The 19,978-nt window shown below is 31.6% G+C and overlaps 1 protein-coding gene across 1 annotated transcript in view; it reads right to left on the bottom strand.

Moving 5' to 3' along the window:
* CALCRL (calcitonin receptor like receptor) overlaps window positions 1-19,978 on the bottom strand; it is a 115,798-nt gene that overhangs the window by 24,677 nt on the left and 71,143 nt on the right. Inside the window, exons 5-8 of the mRNA XM_044669722.1 lie at window positions 19,113-19,254; window positions 17,564-17,674; window positions 17,281-17,393; window positions 15,887-15,978 (exon numbers count right to left, since the gene is read on the bottom strand). Coding sequence (XP_044525657.1) covers window positions 15,887-15,978; window positions 17,281-17,393; window positions 17,564-17,674; window positions 19,113-19,254 — 458 coding nt within the window. The remainder of the gene's footprint in view (window positions 1-15,886; window positions 15,979-17,280; window positions 17,394-17,563; window positions 17,675-19,112; window positions 19,255-19,978) is intronic.

Raw genomic sequence — 19,978 nt, 5'->3', positions numbered from 1 at the left:
AAAGAAAAGTAAGAAAAAACAAAAAAGAAAGAAAGAAAGGAAAAAAAGAAAGGAAAAAATAAGGAAAGAAAAGAAAAGAAAGCAAGCATAGGGTCTTACTCAGGGGTAAGAAAGGTATTTTGCTCATTTATTACATGAGCATGAAGAAATTGGCTTTGGACAGTATGTATTACTCCAATACTAACACAATAATGATCTGATCAGTTTTTAGCCATTTAGATGCATAATGGTGTAGTGGGTAGCATGCTAGACTCGAAGCTGGAAGACCTAAGTTCAAGTCCCAGTCATGAAATGACCTGCAAGTCATATCCCTTAAAAAAAAACTTTGGACTCCACATTGTAAAAGAAAGAGCTTAGCTCAGATAAGACCTAAAATTTCTTCCATCTCTAGCAAGCTTTGTTATGAGGAAACAAGTAAAATTATATACATAAACAAACTTTCAAAAACATAATGATCTCACCAAATAATTTTAGAATTATTTACACACTTTAACTAAATTTTCTATAATCTGTATTTTTCTTAGGATTGACCATGATGACAAAAAAGTGTCAAGAGACTTTCTTTTGAGACTTATTTGCCTTGTAATCATTATATATATGAATATCTTTGCACCGTTTTTTGAACTGGCCACTGTAAATGATGATATATCCTTTTAAATAACTTTTTTCCTATTATAATAGACAAGTATGACAAAAATTTGCCTTGAAACGTTCCTTTAATTTAAGTCTTGTTTGCCTTGCATTCACCCCATGTTTACATGAGGGTCAAAAATTATTCTATTAACAATAGGAAACTACATATAGAGACATTCTTAGTAATAGAATCCAAAAAGACATGCCTATTTGCTGATACATTGCTTCAACCTACATAAACACTGACAACATTGCATTTTATGATTTATTTCTTATCTAATTCATTCTGTGACTTCTGATCATACTCAATTCTAACAACTTTTTTTTCCTCTAAAGAAGGCAGGGAAAAAAAAAAACCTGAGCATTTGGAAAGATTATGGAAGCAGTAGGACCAGAAAAAGGACAAAAGAATTATAGGCTCTGGAGAAAAAAGGTAAAAAAAAGAATAAAACAAAGCAGATCTGTTACAAGTCCTCTATCAATTTTAGCATTGGGTTATCTCTGGTCTAAAATGTATCTCTGCTTTTCCCGGGCTTCCCATAATCCTCATTAATGTCCCTGTTACTACAGAGATTCTCTACAGAAAAGTTATTGAACAGGCTACTGCCAAAGGAGATAATAATGCATCGATTTCATTATTTACAAGCATATACAAACACTGAGCAATTGTGTATGTGTTTCTAAAAGGATTAACAGAGGAGTAATGGTGATAAGGGAGCTTGGTGAGTTTAAAAGTTAGACAAGTAGTCCTGCCTCCTGTGGGACTAGTCAAAGGCTGCAACTTGTATTGTTATTGTCATAGAGTTGACCCTTTGGATGCTTTTTTGAGGCTAGAAAGAAATTTCATTGATAAAGAATTATTTAAGCAAACTGTGGAAAAAGAAAACATGCCAATTTAACATGGTACTTGGAATCACATGAGAGCAGAACTAGAAGGGAACTTAGTTTTCTTTCTGGACTTCACTCAAGCACTCTTTTCTGAAAGTTACCTGTCTGACCCCCTCAGCTTCTAGTGCCCTCTCTCCCAAACTACTTTGTATAATAATTTTTGTGCATGTATGTGGATATTGTATGTTATAATGTGTTATGTTATGTGACATGTTATTATAGGATTGATGTGATATAACATAACATAACAACAAATAATGTAATGTAATATAACATGACATAACATACTGTAATCAATATAATAATATAACATAACATAACATAACATAACATAACAACATAACATAACATAACATAACATAACATAACATAACATAACATAACATAATATAATATAATATAATATAATATAATATAATATAATATAATATAATATAATATAACATAAATAACAGGTGCTTGTAACCTCAGTTCATAGGCCAGTGCTGTGCTAAGAGTTGGAGCTTCATACACCTTCATTCACTGATGACATCCACATAAAGCAAAATTAAAAGTTCAAGTAATCAGTGTTACTTTTTTTTTGTAGATGATTAAAATGGATAGCAATTCCTAAACTTATGCGCTGGTGCCTGAATCCTCCAGTTTGGCTATTGAGATCAATGTAACAAATTGGATAATTGCCAAATTGTTTTACTTTGTATTATGTAATTAAAGCCGGAATGTCTCTTCTCTCAACCTGTTGCTTTATTCTAATGCCTTTCTTCAGGCAGTACCATATCCCAGAAGATCTTGAACAGATGGGTATCTGTCATTTTGACATATGGTTTGTATCAATGACTATTTGTACAAATGATCCAGATTGTCTAGTAGGATCTATTGTTTCCTAATGAGCACATTCATTAACACATGTCAGTGGATTGGTACAAGCTAGATTAAAGTTAAGTGACTGTGGTAAACACACTGATTTGTTTAAACCAAAGCTTAAAATGCTATTTTAAAAGCCTTCAACCTGCAACTGATTTAACCTCATCTGAAACCTGTACTTCATTTCTAAGAATCCTTAAATGCCCTTAACTTGAATCAGAATATTAAACAGAATTTAGGCACGTATTGCATGAGAATGTTTAAATAAAGGACTCTCTCTGCTCCCTTTAAATTTAATAATTTCCTTCTATATCTTAGCATAACCACAGAATAGAATATGTGGTCTGTGGTCTGGATTGCTTCCATGTTTTGCTCTCTGGATGTATCTTTTTGTAAAACTCTCTAGGTTAAAGATTTTGACAAAATGAATCCTTTGGCTTCTTTGACAAGTGTGGGGACAAAACCATCACCAAATTGGTCCTTCTATGATTTTCTTTTGAAAAATCAACTGCAGTTAGTTGAAAAGGCAGTATAATAATGCCTGACTGAAAATTATAGAATATTTTAATTGTTTTACTGACTCTGATATCATTACAGTTAACCTCGAAATAGGAAGATGACTCATATTCTATATTTTCAACAATTTATTAAAATAGTTAATTTGTTATTACCGCAGCTTTTTGTGATGTAACCATATGTAATACTAAGTATGAATACGTACTCCATGAATCCATTTAGGCCACTAGGCTTTAAAGTGGAGTCTTAAAGAATTATCTAGACCATAAAAGAGTTAAGAAATTATTTCAGTACTATTGCGTAAGAAGTAAGATTTGAACAAATTTCTTCCTGACTTCAGAGCTGGCCCTCAATTTATTTTGCCATATTTCCTCTTTTAACATCATATTAAATTGCTTTTTACATAATCTCAGACCATATCTAATAAATATGAAATCAAATAAGAACTAATAAAAACTACAGGTTTAGAAGGAACCTCTTTACAATTTGAGAGATTAAAAGTTAGAACAGACTGCCCATCAACTTAGTGGATCCCCCATCAGTGAAGATATTCAAGGGCTATATGGACATTTGGCAGGTATTCTGTACAGAGAATTTTCATTCAGGTATGAGGTATATTAGGTGGGCTCTGAAAATCCTTCCAATTCTGAGATATTAAGATTAATGCAGCAGTTTGGCAGAGCAGAACTTTCTAAGTATACATAGCAAGGGTGAAGAGAATTTAAGTTGAAAAAAATTTAAAGAGCATTAAAGAAAGGTAGGAAAGTACTTTGAGTTTTTGTGAATCCCCCAAACTTAAAAATGGAGTAATTTTGAATAATTAAATTAAGTCACTCTAAAAGTTTCATTTTTGCCTTGATCAAATAACCTTTTTTAAGTGTGGAATGTGTTGTGAACCTCATCGAAACCAATTGCATGAAATGCCAGAATATTGGGTTGGAAGTATACTCAGATTGTTTACTTTTTCAATACTATGTCTACTTCTTTAATTCCTTGTTATCTCTGTAGATTTGTGATCATATCATTGGTGGACATTCTCACTAATGAAACAGATCAGAATCTATTCCTGCTGTCATCTCATCCTATACAATGTTTTTGATCTTCCATAGATACTTCTTGCAATTAATACCCAATGATGCAGAAAACTTCTAGATTATCTGTCTGTCTCTTTTTCTCTCTATCTAGTCTACACTTGGATTATCCATCTGAATAGCCTGCCTTCATTTCTGATAAAATATTTTTGATGACTATATGCAACTTGAAAAATGAAAATAACTTCCATTTATAGAGTGTTTTAAGATTTGCATTTTGTATGTCATCACAAGAAATTCACTAATAATTTTTGTAACCACAATAACCCTTTCAGTCATCTAAAACTATTATTATTAGAGATCATAATTTTCTAAGATTTATTTTAAATTGGTAGTAGAACATTTTGGTTGAAAAGACTAATCTTTATATAGATGAGCTTATTTGGATCAAAAGCCTGCTTTATTTTCCCGAAGCAATTCTCTCCTCTCTCTTCCTATTAAATATTAGGCATAAGTCATTGTTTATCTGAACACTAGTAAAATTTTCCAAACCACTCATTTAACTGATATGCTAAATGCTTAGATGTTACATGATTTGCTGAAAGTCACACAGGTAGTCAATGGAAGAATCAAAATTTGAAATCAAGTCTTATAACTTCAAAAGATAGTCTCAGAACGCTCCTCAGAAATCTACATTTAGAAACCATGAAAATAGACCTGCTTAACATTATTCTTCTTTGTCTAACTAGGTTTCACAAAAAAAAAAGATCTATTTATTCCAACTATTTTTTAAAAGAGTGATTATGTGTGATTGTCATTATTAAATAATCATTTAATTGAATTTCACTTAATCAAATAATCAACAAATGTCAAATAATCAACAATAGCTAGTCAATATAAAAATCCATGTCTTCGGTATTATCCTATTAAAGAAGGATACTTTATAAAATTCAAGAAAGATCTAGATTTGATTACTAGACATGATGAGTATTAGTAGTCTCTAGTGTGTTGCCAGAAATGACACATACATAAGAATTGGTGTGAGAAATAATACCCAGGCACTCCATGTTATTGTGAAGAAAGTTAGTTAATCATGTAATTAGAATTAGGAAAAAGAAGCCCAAATGCTGCATTTATGTCTATGAAATATTTGAATGTACAAAAACAGCTAAAAATAAATTAAATAGTATTTAGAGAAGACATATGAGAACATATAGGCAAACCCTGCAAAGGATGAGAAAGTATGTATGGTTTGTAATTTGTATTGCAGAAAGTAATCCACTGGTTTGTTGAAAATAAATATCTAAAATGGAACCAAGTAGATGAAATTTAGTAGAAAAAAAATTGTACACGTCTTAAGATTATGTCATTTTAATTTGTTCCACTTTGCTTACTGTAAGAATGCTCTTTTAAATCCCAGATGGTATCCTTGGTTTCTGAGGAGTCTTGGATCCCATTTCCTGGTGATTAATAGCTTTACTAATAAATTGTGCTAGAAAAATTTATTTAAAGTATAGTGTCCCAAGTATTCATTGCTCAGAATAAGCTTATGTTGGTGATAAATAAAAAAAGTACTTTAAAACTGTATTTGTTTCAAGAGAAAGAACAAAGAAGGGATAGTTGCAAAGCTCAAGCTGGAATAGATAATTATAATGAATGACAGTAAAAAAGAAAAAATATTCAGTTCTCATTTTGGTTCTATTTCTCTTTCAAGAATGCTTTTGGGACTGGCAAGGATAAACCAAAAATGTTTACAGTAGGTTGATCTCAAAGATAAATGAAAAGATAAGGAGAGTACCCATCTGCTATGAATATGTTCTATTTGACAACATGCTAAGATACTAAAAAAACTGACAATATGCCTTCCCATTATGTCTACAATTTTTGAAATATGAAGAACAATGAAAGATAGGTGGATGGTTAGATTCTATGCCAATTTCCAATATTAGGAAAAAGCTGGGTTTTGCTAAGTTTGATTTCTTTCCCTTTGTAAATTATATAACACATGATTAAAGTGACAGTTTTTTGAAAATTTATAAAAGGAAGCAGTTATTATTAAAAATCTACAGGGTTTAATCAATAACAGGTCATGTCAGACTAACTTCATTTGCTCTTTTGACAAAGCAAATAGTCTGGCAGGTTTAGTATACCTAGATTTCAATGAAGCATTTCACAGGATCTTTTATGATATATTTGTAGACAAGATAGAGAAATGTGGGCCACATTGGCTTAGATATGAACAAGGTGAAAGACCAGACTTAAAAAGCAGTCATTATTGATTTTATGACAACTTAAAAAGAACTAGCTCTTGTCAACTGCCCCAAGGGTCTATCCTTAGCTCTGTGCTGTTTATGTGTTTTTATTATTGTGTTTTTATCAGTAACTTGGGTGAAGGTAAAAAAGAAATCCATGTTAAATGTGTGGATGGTACAAAGCTCAGAAGGATAGCTATTGAATGCATATTAGATGATCATGAAGGCTTCTAGTTAAATGGTGTGAGGATAGAGTTGTGATCTAAACTTAAATCATAAAAATAGAGATACATGCAAAATTCTGCTTGGGTTAAAAAATCAAATTTTTAACTGCTAAAAGGAATGGTGTGCTGGATGATGGTCCACTTAAAAGTGATTTGGTTTCTTTATTAGTCACTGATGTGATTTGGAAACAAAAAGCAAAACAAAACAAAACAAAATGTTATCCTAGGCTGGGCTAAAAAGTTCCCAGATGAGGAGTTAGTACTATGTCCTAATTAAATCATTTTCTGAAGATCATGTTCAGTTCTGGGGACCACATTTTAGGACAAAGACTTGTCTTATGAGTCAACGTACACTACATTCTCTGTAGAATCAAAATAGTAGGTTAGCCAAAAGGATATTGGAAAGATCCATGGACATTCATAGTCTGACAAATTTTAACAATTATATCTACAAAACAATTGGTACAAGGAAAATCATTAATGAAGTATACAATTAGAGAAAGGACCTGGTTCTGCAAATCATAATAGATGGGCTCCACATTTTGTAGGGTCTAAGTATAGTTCTAAATGTATATACCTATAAGTTTATACTTATGTGATATTAAAAAGATATAAAAGCTTTTTTCTCTTTTGTTGGTTAAATTCTTTGTAAAGAATTTATGGAGTAACATGGACAAAAATGATAAAAGATATACAGTCATGAATGGGATGGTCTAATTTGTTGAAAGCAAAACTCTAATTTATGAGACTGGGGGCCCAGTGAAGTAACCAATCAAGATAGTGCTAAAGTTACAGCCTGTCATATTAGGGTTAAGTGAAGGGTCTTAGACTATTTAAAGAAGGAGGAAATTTGGCCAGAAGGATATTGATGGGTCATGGAAAGTGTCTTCAGGATTTTTAAAGAATCATGACATGAAAGAGAAGACTGCTTTTGCTTGGTTTTAGAAGTAAGAAAAATGAATAATCAGTGAAATGGAATTGAGCTAGATTTAGGTCTGATTGATGCTTCTTAATAATTATATCCATAAATTGGTAATTACTCCTTTGAAAGGTAATGTGTACCTTTGCTCCCCTCACAGAAATTTTAATGGGTGAAGGTTCACTTGCTGACATCATTGTCAAAAATAGGCTGGAGTTTTGGTTTGTGGGACCCTTTCAACTTGTATTACAGGAAGAAGTATGGGCAGATCATGATCAGAATTAGTAACGAGAATAACCTTACCAATGAAGAAATCAGGGGTTATGATCCAGGAAGATATCGAAATCACTAAGAGCATACTTATTTTTCACTATTGGTAACCATAGATATAGATATTTATAATGAAAGAATATGTAATAGATATAGGAAAGTATTCTATTTTTTCACTTGTGTAAATTCATTTCCCACCACAGTGAGCTTGGAAATAAAGCTGATATAATCACCATCATATAGGAAAATTTTAAAAATAATCCTATTCCAAAGTAATTACTTGTTATTTATACAGTATATTATTTCATTTTCTTCTTTAAAGTGAAGAATTGTTGCTATGCAGTTCAAGTCATGATTCTTTCTCAACAAATTAACGTAGGTGAAATTCCAATGTAAGGAGCATAAAGGATGATAGATCTAGTACGGCAAGAAACCTCAGAAGCCATTAAATCAAATTCTTTCACTTTACATATGAAGAAAATGAGACAGAGAATGGAAGGGATTTTCCCAGTGACACACAGTTAATATGTGAAATAGATTTTGATCATAGGTTTGTATGATTTCTTGTCTGCTGCCATATCTGCTATACCATGCTGCCTCATTCTATTTACATGTCAAAGCTACGTCAATGTTGTTGAAAACACATGGCTTTTAAAACAGAATTAGAATTTGAGGAATAAGAGTTCTTTCTTCTGGTACATGACAAACACAGATTATCTCTGTTTATCTTCCTTCATATTGTTTATCCCAGTATTTACCCCTTCTTTCTACCTTTTACATTTCTTTTGATCATGATATATAACTTGAGATTAATTTTTAAAAATTTTCTGTAGTGTTTATTGAACAATATTCAATATTTTTTCAATAATGAAAATCATTCCATTTGTTGAATGAAATCTCTTTTGCTAATTTTAAGGTATTTGAGTTGTACATTTTATAATTCTCCTTTAGAAAATGGTAAGGGGTAGTTAGTAGTAAAACTGTTCCCCAATATTGTGAATAGCGGCATTTATCTCTAAAAATTAGCTATATCTTATATTTGCTATATAGTCAGACAATGATAACAGGGATTTAACTGATTCATATAAAATCTCACAATTCTAAATATTGATACTATTTACCATATATAAAAATAATGTTTTTGATGAATATGAAAAAGAACATTATAAAAACAATTTGTTGAACTTAATCAATTATTGTAGATGACGTAAGAGAAATTGATCCTAATTGCTTAAATTCCTTTTTTTGACCTATTATTTTGTGATGATTAGAACAAAAGTATGCACTTGTTTCTCCGTACCATTTAAAAAATGTTAGTTACAGAATTCTGAGAATGATATTCAAACAATAAAAGTAGTCCTACACTTGGGAGTGACAAGACCCAAATTCTATTTGTTTTTTATCAGCAAATAACTGTGTGATTGTGGAGAAATCATTTTTTCTGAGAAGAAAGCATTTCTCTGAGAGAGTGTTATAGAAAAAAGAGCACTTGATTTGGAATCAAAGACCTAAGGTGAAAATTTTGGCACTGGTATATACTGTTCTGTGATTTAGGGTCACTAAACTTTTCACTGCCTAATTTTTCTCACTTACAGAATGAAGCAAATTAGTTAGATAAAATTTCAGGTTCCTTCCAGGTCTAAATCTATGATTCTTTGGTCTTATGGTCTTCCTCAATCTCAGTTTCTTCAGCAGTAAAATACTAGAGGCAAACAGGATGATTTTTGAGGTCTCCTACAATTTTATCATTCTCTGGTGTATGACAATACTGGTGATAATGTCAGACCTCTGTGTGTGTGTGTGTGTGTGTGTGTGTGTGTGTGTGTGTGTACACTGTGCACAATTCTTGTTTAAGGAATGGCTCATGAATGAATAAATGAACGTGTATTTATGCATTCCTATATGAAAGAATCAGCATGGTTGCTGTGGTCTTTTAAAAGGTCCTATCAGATAAAACCTACAGCAGAAGCTGCCAAGATCACCATGGAAAGATTCTTATTATTTTAATTCAGTAAAGAGAATGAACAATTGAAGCATCAGCAGAGACAATATAATTAGTTCACAACCTTTATTATTCTCCCATTTAGGGGCCAAGATCCATATTCCTCCTGTTGGCAAGACTCCCATTGGCTTCAATGCCTTTTGCCTATGTAGCTGGAGCAGAGCACTGGGCCTCAAGGGATGTGTATAATGTTTTCCATAACATATTCACAGAATACTTGGAATTGAAGAGGAGATACATTTGTTTTAAAACGTGATGTTCTCTTGGTTTGAGATTTTTAAAAACTGCCATTCTCCAAATTTTTAAATTAAAAAAATATAAGGAGAATGGTGGAAGGAAAGAGGTTTTTCTGTTATTCTGTTATTCATCTGTTTTCAAATTCATATGCTAGCTCTTTGGACAAGTCAGCAAATAAGGAAAACCTGGAAGAAACAAATAAACAAACTCTTGCTACCAGGAAATTCTGCTTTAGAATTGGGTTTCCATATTTTTACCTAAATGCATTCACCTAAAAGTTATCATAACTCACATTTCTGTCTTTCCTTGGGGGGGGTGCAGAAAGGTGGAATTTTACAAGTACTTTCCTTACAACAAAGTAGTACATGTATAATTATCCCCAATTTATATGTGAGTACACTGAGACTTGTAGCAGTGACTTGTGTGTGTCACAGAATTAGTTGGTATTATAGGCTGGATTGTGGCTCATATATATTTATAACCACACCAACTGCCCTTGTACTCACAAAATCACACTGATGTTCACCCATTAATTTCAACCAAGGAAAAAATATATAGTTTTTTTAAAAAATTAATATAATACATGAGGTATTAATTCTAAACCCATTGTTTTTTAGAAAGGGAGCTGTATGTCAATTGATAGAGAAAGAGCTATTCTATTTTTGAAATGAATGTTCTTTAAAATATGCATTTAAACATATTGGGAAGAAAAGCCTTAAAAGTAGCATTAACTCATCAATTATTACTATTTTTAACAAATCAAATTATTTACTAAAGTAATCCCTAGTATGATCTTTTTTCCAAAACCTCTCTCCTACAAAAATTAACTGTATCTTTGGAGAGGGAAAAAAAACTAAAAGAGTTAACAGTTATAATTTATTTTATATACTATGTCTCCTTATATAGTCAGGGATGATATATGAATTTAATTTTAATCTATGGAGCTTTGTGAGATAAACTGTTGAATAAAGAAATAAAAGTAAGGAGAAACTGTCCTAGTTAGATCTAACATAACCTATTTTATGAAGAAACATAAAGAGAATGTTAAGATGAATAAATTTATATTGTTAAAAACGATGTCTAGAGAGACAGGATAGATTGTTTTCTTACTGCTGGAGAAAACAATAAGTGATGCTTGAGATACTATCTTCATAAATCTATTGTAACTTCCTTTTTCTGGTGAAGAAGGGGATTCTACTGATGAGGCCTTGGTTGTTATCCAGAGTGAACTAATTGTGTGGAATTGTTCTCAGAAATAAAAAAGATGTCAACTCTAGTTACTACTAAGATTAGAGGTCACTCTCCTGAAAACTTTTCAAAGAAGAAATATTATGAATTAATTTCTATTTTTATATTTATTTTAATGTGAATAAATACATATCTATTAACTTTGACATTTATTTAATCCTAGGAGATTAAGTTTCTTAAAATATAAAATATATAACTTACTACTATTGGGAAAAGTGATTTCTCCAGTGCTTTAAAAATAACATTTGTTGAAATGAATTCTACAAGTTTACTTAACTAACTGTGTTATATGCTGAAGCATTCACTAAATGTTAATTAATGAGAAATATATCAATATGTCCCTAGATTCCACCAAGGCTCAAAATGATAAAATTAAATTAGAGGAAAATGTATAACTAAATGAACAAGACGAGTGAGTAACTTTAGACCCTGTGTAAACCTTTTATATATAGCAGGGGTTGGCAACGTATGGCTCTCAAGCCATATCTGGCTCTTTTGAGGGCCAAATATGGCTCTTTCTGCAGGAACCATAAAGTCAATTTTTTTTCAGGCGCTGTTACAGGAGCTCACACTGTGAGCACTGTATGGCTCTCACGAAATTACATTTTAAAAAATGTGGCGTTTATGGCTCTCACGGCCAAAAAAGGTTGCCAACCCCTGATATATAGGATTCATTCTGCTTATTCCTATTTTACAAGTAAAAATTACAATTCACCATAGAAGTTGTAAGTCAATGATAGTTTGTGGTTTATTATTTTACTGTATTTATTAAGAGAATAAAAATAATTTACAGAAAGACTAATCACAATAAGTAAGAGATAACTCTAGAGATAGATTCTTTTGCACTTTAACTTAACCTAATGTAAGAGACAAAGTCTCTAAGAGCCAGAATATAGTGCTTGGCTAAATATGTGTCAGGGAACTCACTATGTCTCAAAGGGTTCCATTCAAATTTTCGATAGTTCTCATTATAAATTCTTACTTATCCTAAAGCAAAATCTTCCTTTCTGTAAATTTTGCCCATTGGAACTGATTTTTTGTTCTGCAGCATATCAAGATATTTCTATTCTTCCCCTTCAAGTACTTGAAAAGAACTCTCATGTTTATTCTATCTTTTTTAGGCTAAACAATTTGGGTTCCTCACGAAACATTATGTGTAGACATTTTGGCATCCTAATAACCCTTTTCTAAATGTGCAACCATTTATCAATGTTGATTTCATGCTGCAGAGTCCAAAAATGTGCTCTAATTAATAAGGAATATGAGAAAAGTATTACCTCTCTTGGTCTGAGTTTTCTTTCCCTTTTTTTTTTGGATTCGTAGAGCTTGAAGGTACATTCATATGATGATTATTGTGAATTGCAGTTAAAAGACATCACCCTTATTCTTTATTTAAAAATATTGATTTCTTCTAACAAGGTGTAGGACATTACAATAAAATTGCATTTTATTTTTGGCTTTGCTTCATCATTTTAGGATCCTAAAATTTTTTGTATTATGACACTTCCATTTTATTAATGATCATTTTTAGCTTTTAGTCATCCACAAATGTGATAAGGCAAGCTTTTTATGGCTCTATTCAAGCTACTTGGAAACTTGTTGAAGGGGACTAGACTAAGGACAAAATCCTGTGAGACAAATAGAAAATTTCTTACAAGTCATAGGATTTGTTTGTTTAACAAATACAATATTTTGAGTAAATATTCATCTTTTGTTGTTGCAAAAATTACACCTACATAGCATCACTCAATAACTTGATTTAAAGCTCTGAGGTAATGACTCTTTCATTCTTTGCAGCAATTATAATTGGTTTTCCATCATGAACCCTTTGTTATATTTTCTAAAGGTCTCTTAAATAAAATAGTGTTTAAAATGCAGTGGTTATATAAAGGACTTCAAATTAAATCATACAAAACAGTATGTGATTTGAAACCTGCAACAGGAATTCAGAGGACTTCATTTTGACATATTTAGGCATCTTGTTCTTCCAGAAGGTTTATATTTTCAAATGTAGATTTATTTTCGTAGAAATAAAGTCACATAAAGTGGAAGTTTTATTCAATTGTATCACATTAAAGTATCTAAGATATATGGAGCATTTACTTTTCTTTAATGTTTTTAAATTCCATTATTTTTTTCCAAACCATGAACATTTCAGAAAACTTAATGAATTTTATTGTAAGCTTTATTTAGTTAGCAAAATAGAAATATTAAGATAAACCTGCCTTAAGATTTTGTTCAGGAAATTTTTAGAGGAGGTCAGAATATGGGCCATTTTCCATTTTAATTAGATAATGAAGATATGAAGGACTGTCATTTAAAAAACTGTCAGTTTAATTTGTTTAGAGGGGGAAAAGTTTTTGAACAAATTAACCAGTATTTACAGTGAGAAAGAAGCTTAAATTTTCAATAAGTTAATAATAGCTAAATTTATGTAGTGCTTACTATGTGCTAGTACTATGCCAAAGACTTTCAATTATTATCTTGTTTCATCTTCACAATAATCCTAGAAGAAAGGTGCTAGCTAGTATTATTTACCTTTTACAGATGAGGAAACTAAAGCAAATAGAGGTTATTTACACTTGAAGTAAGATCTTCCTGCCTTTAAGACTAACTCTTTATCCATTCTTCTGAATTTCCTCTTGTAGGATCTTTCAGATTACTTGCAATGGTAAATTATTTATACTGAATATTTTTAACCATTTTGGGTGGTAATTTGGGTCAATGGCGTTTCTTCCACTTATTGCCTATTTGTTGTCATGGGGTTCTTTAAATTGATCAAGTTCAAATTATTTTAATTATACACTGCATATTTCAATAGTATTTTATCTGTTCTACTTTTATGTCAATCTTCACATTTGCTCTAGTTGGTTATCTAAATAGAAGGCTGATTTAGGAATAATTCCAACACTATAAATGAGTAATTTCCTCTCTTAAAATATGATCGGTTTCAGTTTTTGTGATATAATTTGGTGCTTGTCATGTCCCAAGCCTCCTATTTTTTAAATAATGTATTCACGATGTATTGTCATGAGGCTTTTATGCATTTTAAGCACTGCCCTCCCTAATTCTTTATTCTTGAATCCTATTTTCCAATACTTTTTTCATGCCTACTTCGTAATAATGTAGGTAGATGCTATCTAAACTAATGTTGCAAGCTCGTAAAAATGATGATTAAAATATATAGCTTACTGCAATCCTCTCCCCCTTCTCATATCCTACATCACTCCACAAGTCTCAGAGGCAAAGAGATGGTTGATCCACTGGTTAATCCTCAGTTAAACATAATATAGACCTTAGATCATAGGACTCTTTGACTTAGAGTTGCAAAAGCCCACAGAGTTTATCTAATCCCCCGATGACATTTTACAGAAAAGGAAAATGAACATTTAGATGTAAAGAGGCTGTCCTATTGGTACTCTATGAGTCAATCACACTTTAAATATATATTCTATTATATCAATTTGCTTCGCTTTAGGACTTCTCTTTAACAGAATGTAAGCTGTTAAACTCATCTTGTTGAGTTTTGTAATTGGGAGTTAGCAATCATCTAGCCTATGTCTGACATTTTTTTTAGATTGGAAAACTCAGTACCAGAGAATAAAAATGTGTTCCTGGAAGATATATAGCCAGTTAGTGGTACTCAAACTAGAAAAACGATCTCTTGTTCACCAAATAATTTGCTGAAAATGTTAAAGCTCAGGAATAGGAAAGCCTAAAGAAGAAGCAGAGGGATGAAAAGCAGGTTTTCCGGATTAACTCGAGAAAACCAAAGTTTCCTAAATTGCTCAGAGTTTTAATATTTGCCCTGACTCTGTGCCTTCCAACCCCCCGCAATTATCTGGTTTACTAATGTACCCTAAGGATCTCTAGACCTTGCTGCTCCATCCTTAGCATCTCTGGGCCATTTTATATGCTCTGACGCTGAACTCTCTTTTACATGTTTATACCAATTAGTATATGATCTCCTTGAGAACTGTCTTGATTTTTCTATTTGTCTGCACAGTTCTTGGCATATAATGGGCACCTAACAAATGATTTTTTAATTATACATGCCTTAAAACTGTTACTAACATATACCATGGAAATGCTACAAACAATAAAAAAGATCACCAAATAAAAAAGTCACACACACATACGTATACATATACATATATGTAGCTATTCTCACTTTTCCATTATTAGATAGCACTTCTGTTTTAAGATGCTTTAATGAAGAAGAAAGTAGATTTGAAAAGTCTGTGTCTTTAAAAAGTATAGTTCTTGGAGCAGCTGGGTAGCTCAGTGGATTGAGAGCCAGGCCTAGAGACGGGAGGTCCTGGGTTCAAATCTGGCCTCAGACACTTTCCCAGCTGTGTGACCCTGGGCAAGTCACTTGACCCCCATTGCCTACCCTTACCACTCTTCCACCAAGGAACTAATACACAGAAGTCAAGGGTTTAAAAATATATTTAAAAAAATTTAAAAAAAAGTATAGTTCTAAACAAAAACAATAAAATAGCTGAAAACTTAGATAAAATTAAAGCTATCTGGATTATCTTTGATGTCAAAAATGAAATTATTTTAAAAGGCTATTAATTTACCCATCATCAGACTTGGTCACTTAAGGAACTCCATCAGTATGACCCATGAATTCTTTTAAACTTCAAATGTAAAAACATTTTTTCTCTTTTGACAACACCTAAATATCTATACATTTTCTTTTTTTTCCAACACAAGAATAGCACAGTTATATTTCAACTAAGAATAATTATATGATTATATTACCCTGGAGAGAACACAGAGACTACATCTTTACTTACTTGAAATAAAAGAATATTACAAGAGAGATCAGCAGTGATGCAATAGATAAGCCATGTCCAATGATGGTAAGATAAAACAAATTCAATGCTGTCTGTAATTTGTGGGAAAAAAAACACATATTAAAAGGAGAAATAGTATTGTATTTCAAATTAAAATAGTCTGGACAAAATACAATTTATAATATTTGTTATATGCCTGTAAATTTTAATTTAAATGAATAAATCAATAAATATAAAGTATGTGACCTTACAGATCATGGAGTCTTATAATTCAAAGCAATCCTGTAAAAATCAAATAAATGTTTCTACTACATGATAAGATATTGACATTTTATAACTGCAATAACATTAAACATTTGTTTAATTTTAAAGGTTCATTTCATGCTCCATTCATCAATATTTATACAAAAATCACACTTTTTTATTGAATGAATTCAAAGTATCAAAGTTTCATGTTAGACACCAAAATATTTTTATACATAAACATAAAGAATTTCATTTATCCAATGTCAGGAGACAATAAAAAATATTTCTGTTAGGATTTTCCCCATTATATTTTGATCCAATGCCAAAGTATTTATAAATTGCTTGCTCTGTACATAAAGTACTGAGCTAGGTGTCAGGGCAAAATAATAAGTTACTTCCCTCAAAAAGCTTGCTTTCTACTGAGCTACCATGGGCACATAAACAAGTATATACATGGCAATTTAAGGAAAATGAAGAGAGGAAAAGCTTTTAGTAAGGGGTATCATGTGAAGTGAGGCTTAAAAGATACAAAGGATTGTAATTACAGGTAGAGATGAGAAGCAAATATATTCCAAGAATGGGAGTAACATTTATTTTTGTTTGTTTTTATTTTTGTTTTTTTTTCTTTCTGCATTAAATGTAACCACAGATATGGCCCATTGACAATCTACCACAATTCCACCTGTTCAATAACATAGACTTTCTGAATCTCTATGACAATACAATTCAACACTACTTTGGCAGTCTATCTCATTCACAAAATCATAGAATTTAAGAGTCAGAAGGGATCTCATTGGCCCCACTAGTCCAACACATGCTTGAAAGGGATCCCCATGATAACACAACTGAGAAGTGGCCATTTAACCTTTGTTTGAAGACTTCCAAAGGGGAAAAGTTTTGTGATCATGAGGTAGACTTTATAAACATTTATTCTATTTTCCTTCTATATTCCTATTGATAGAAATCAAATTATAAAAATGATTTCATGATGATGTACTCTATGTATGGAAATGCTTTTTTCCTTTCTTAAAACTGTAGTTCTAAAGGAGATTACAAATAAATCATATATGGGAGCAGAGAGCTGGGGAACCAATATATTGCTATAGTCAAACATATACTAATTGATCATTCTTCTCTGTGTTACATACCTTTACTTTCAAATGGGTATGGATATTGCATCGGGTATAATTTGTCCAGGTCCTGTTACTCTCTGGGTGTTTAAACCAGTTTCCATTTGGGTCACATATTTTGGTAACTTTTTCTGTGAATGAAACAAATGATAACTACGGTGAAGCAGTCTTTATTTTCATAATAAGAGTTAATCTGTTATGTATATGTATATGTATATACATACTTGGCCACGTGAATATACAACATACAGATACAATTAGAGGCAGTTGATAAAGATCTCAATTTTATTTTATTTTTTACCAGAAGGGTCAAAATCCTGAAAATAGTCAGGACAGTGTTGCATTGATTCAGTTCCTGCAGCAACATCGTTCCAACACAGCCAGCCATCCCAGGTCCTGTTGCAGTAAGGTCCTAAGGAATGAATCATAGATTAATTTAGGGCAATTGTCAAAAAATGTTATAAGTATATAGGCTGGAAAGGGTTTAAAATCATAGAAATTGTTCCTAATCTCAGATTTATTTTCTCAGGATTATTTTGTTTATTTAATAAAGCCATTAGAGGGAAGTAGCACCTGGGCAACTCTAAGAACCCAGTTGATCAGTGGAGTTGGGGGAACAACTCCAGAGGGCATTATAGTGTGAGGTGCCACTAATATTCATAAACATGGATTTTTCAAGAGGTAGAGGTTGACTAAAAAGCAAACACAGTAACAAACTTTAAGCAAATTACCTTTCCAATAAATGAAATAAAGTGTTTTATTTTATTTTAGGTTTAAGTCCAAGAATAATAGTCCTTGACTCTTTTAAAAGAAAATAATATAGTTCCGTTAATAACCTAGCTTTCTATGAAAACCAGGAGAATGTCTGGTCACTGAAAGCCAGAAAAATTGTAAAGAATTGTCTCATATAAGTCAGTTTCAACTTATTTTCTTATTACTGTCTTTTCCTCTGGGAAAACAATTTCTATTTGACATATTATAGAAGGTGACTATCTAATAACAGGAAAAAAATGGAGGAATAAAAAGCTTAGTGTAGTAAATTTTAACTCTAGTCTTTATTTCCTTTGGTCTATATGAATCTGGACATGACATTTAACTTCATGGAGGCTTAATTTTATAGCACTGTAAAACTGAGGATTTGACTAGATGATTTAAAAAATTCTTTCTACATTTAAAATATGTGATCTTATTTCAGAAAACAGTTTTGACATAGTATCAGAGCATTTAATAGTTATACTATCTTTGTGTTATGGAAATAGACTGTTAAAAGGATTGTAGGCAGGGGTGTGATGTATCTAGCTTAGTAAGGCTCACAAGGGCTTATTGTTAAATTTTCAGTGTGAAAATTTATATTTTATAAATCAGGGTTTGATTTATTGTTTTTAATTGTCCAAATTTAATACAATGATATGAAAAGTATTAATAATGCAGATTAATTTTTAAATTGTGCTGTATATTTTGGAAAAGTCCACATTTGCAAGCATATATATTTTTTTGTTTTCCACATTTTTTAGTTGATGAAGCTCACGACAGTGTTGATCTGGGATCCATGGCAAATTAAGCATTCCAGAGGAAGCTTTATAGAAGACTGGCCAAAGGACCATGAGATGTAAGGCCAAAGTCTGCCCCATTGAAGAGAATATCCATGTAAGTGAAATCAATTATTGATTGAAGTTATGAAATAATGTACCCAAAACATAAGCAATCTTTATAAGTAAAAACAAAAACTTGCACAATTACCAAGAAAATATTTTTTAAAAAATAAGCTCATTAACATTTCTCTTTCAAGAACTAAAAGTTGTAAGGCTACTCCTTGAGGTCATTTGTCAATGTAAGATTAAAATGTTTACCTTCTGTCCTGTGAATAGGTTCTTGCATGATTTTTTGGTAGCATTCATACTGGGCTGTCATAATCTTATTTCGAGTTACGCCCAACTGAGTGGTTTCTCCAGAAAAATTCTGACCCCCTTCAGGTTCTGCCATGATGAAAGGCTAAAAAAATCAAAGAAGAAACTTCATAAATAGTTATTACCATTGAACCTTTGTTAATGTAGGATTTTGCCATTTCATTTTGAATAATACATGCATACATACATATGTACATGTGTATTTGCATGGCAAATATGTTTTTTTTCCATTAACCTGACCTTTGATTTCATTGTCAGAGAAACCTTCCATAGGAGAGCCTACAAGGTAACACAATGGTACAGCACAGCACTTAAGAGTCAGGATGATCTGTGTTCATATCTGGCCTCAAATGCTTACTAATTGTGGGACTCTAGGCAAATCACTTTACCTCTGTCTACCTCATTTTATTGATCAGCAAAATGGAGGTAATAAAAGCATCTAGTTCCCAGAGTTGTAGTGAGATAAAATGTAATATTATTTGTAAAGCATTTTGCAAACCTTAAATATCGTTGATTTTGTTAGTAATTGCATATTAGAATTTATCCTGCAATATATAGTCTTACTTCACTGTTTGGAGTCACTGAGGGTTTAAATTTCTTGATAAAGGTAGAATTCATGAAAAAACTTATGTGGACAATTATAGGGATTTGACACCTGATTTCATCAGTTATGGGGAACTCTAATGTGAGAAAACTCCTTCCTACTAATGGTGAAGAGGACTTTTTCAGATATTTATTTCAGAAAGTTGACTAGCCCCTGGATCTTCCTAATTTCAAGACTACTTTTCTATTCAAACTCTTATACTACA

The sequence above is a fragment of the Gracilinanus agilis genome, chromosome 3 (genome assembly GCF_016433145.1).
Source record: "Gracilinanus agilis isolate LMUSP501 chromosome 3, AgileGrace, whole genome shotgun sequence".
NCBI lineage: Eukaryota > Metazoa > Chordata > Mammalia > Didelphimorphia > Didelphidae > Gracilinanus > Gracilinanus agilis.
Note: the sequence above shows the minus strand (reverse complement) of the source record. Positions and strands in the feature narration are given on the sequence as shown.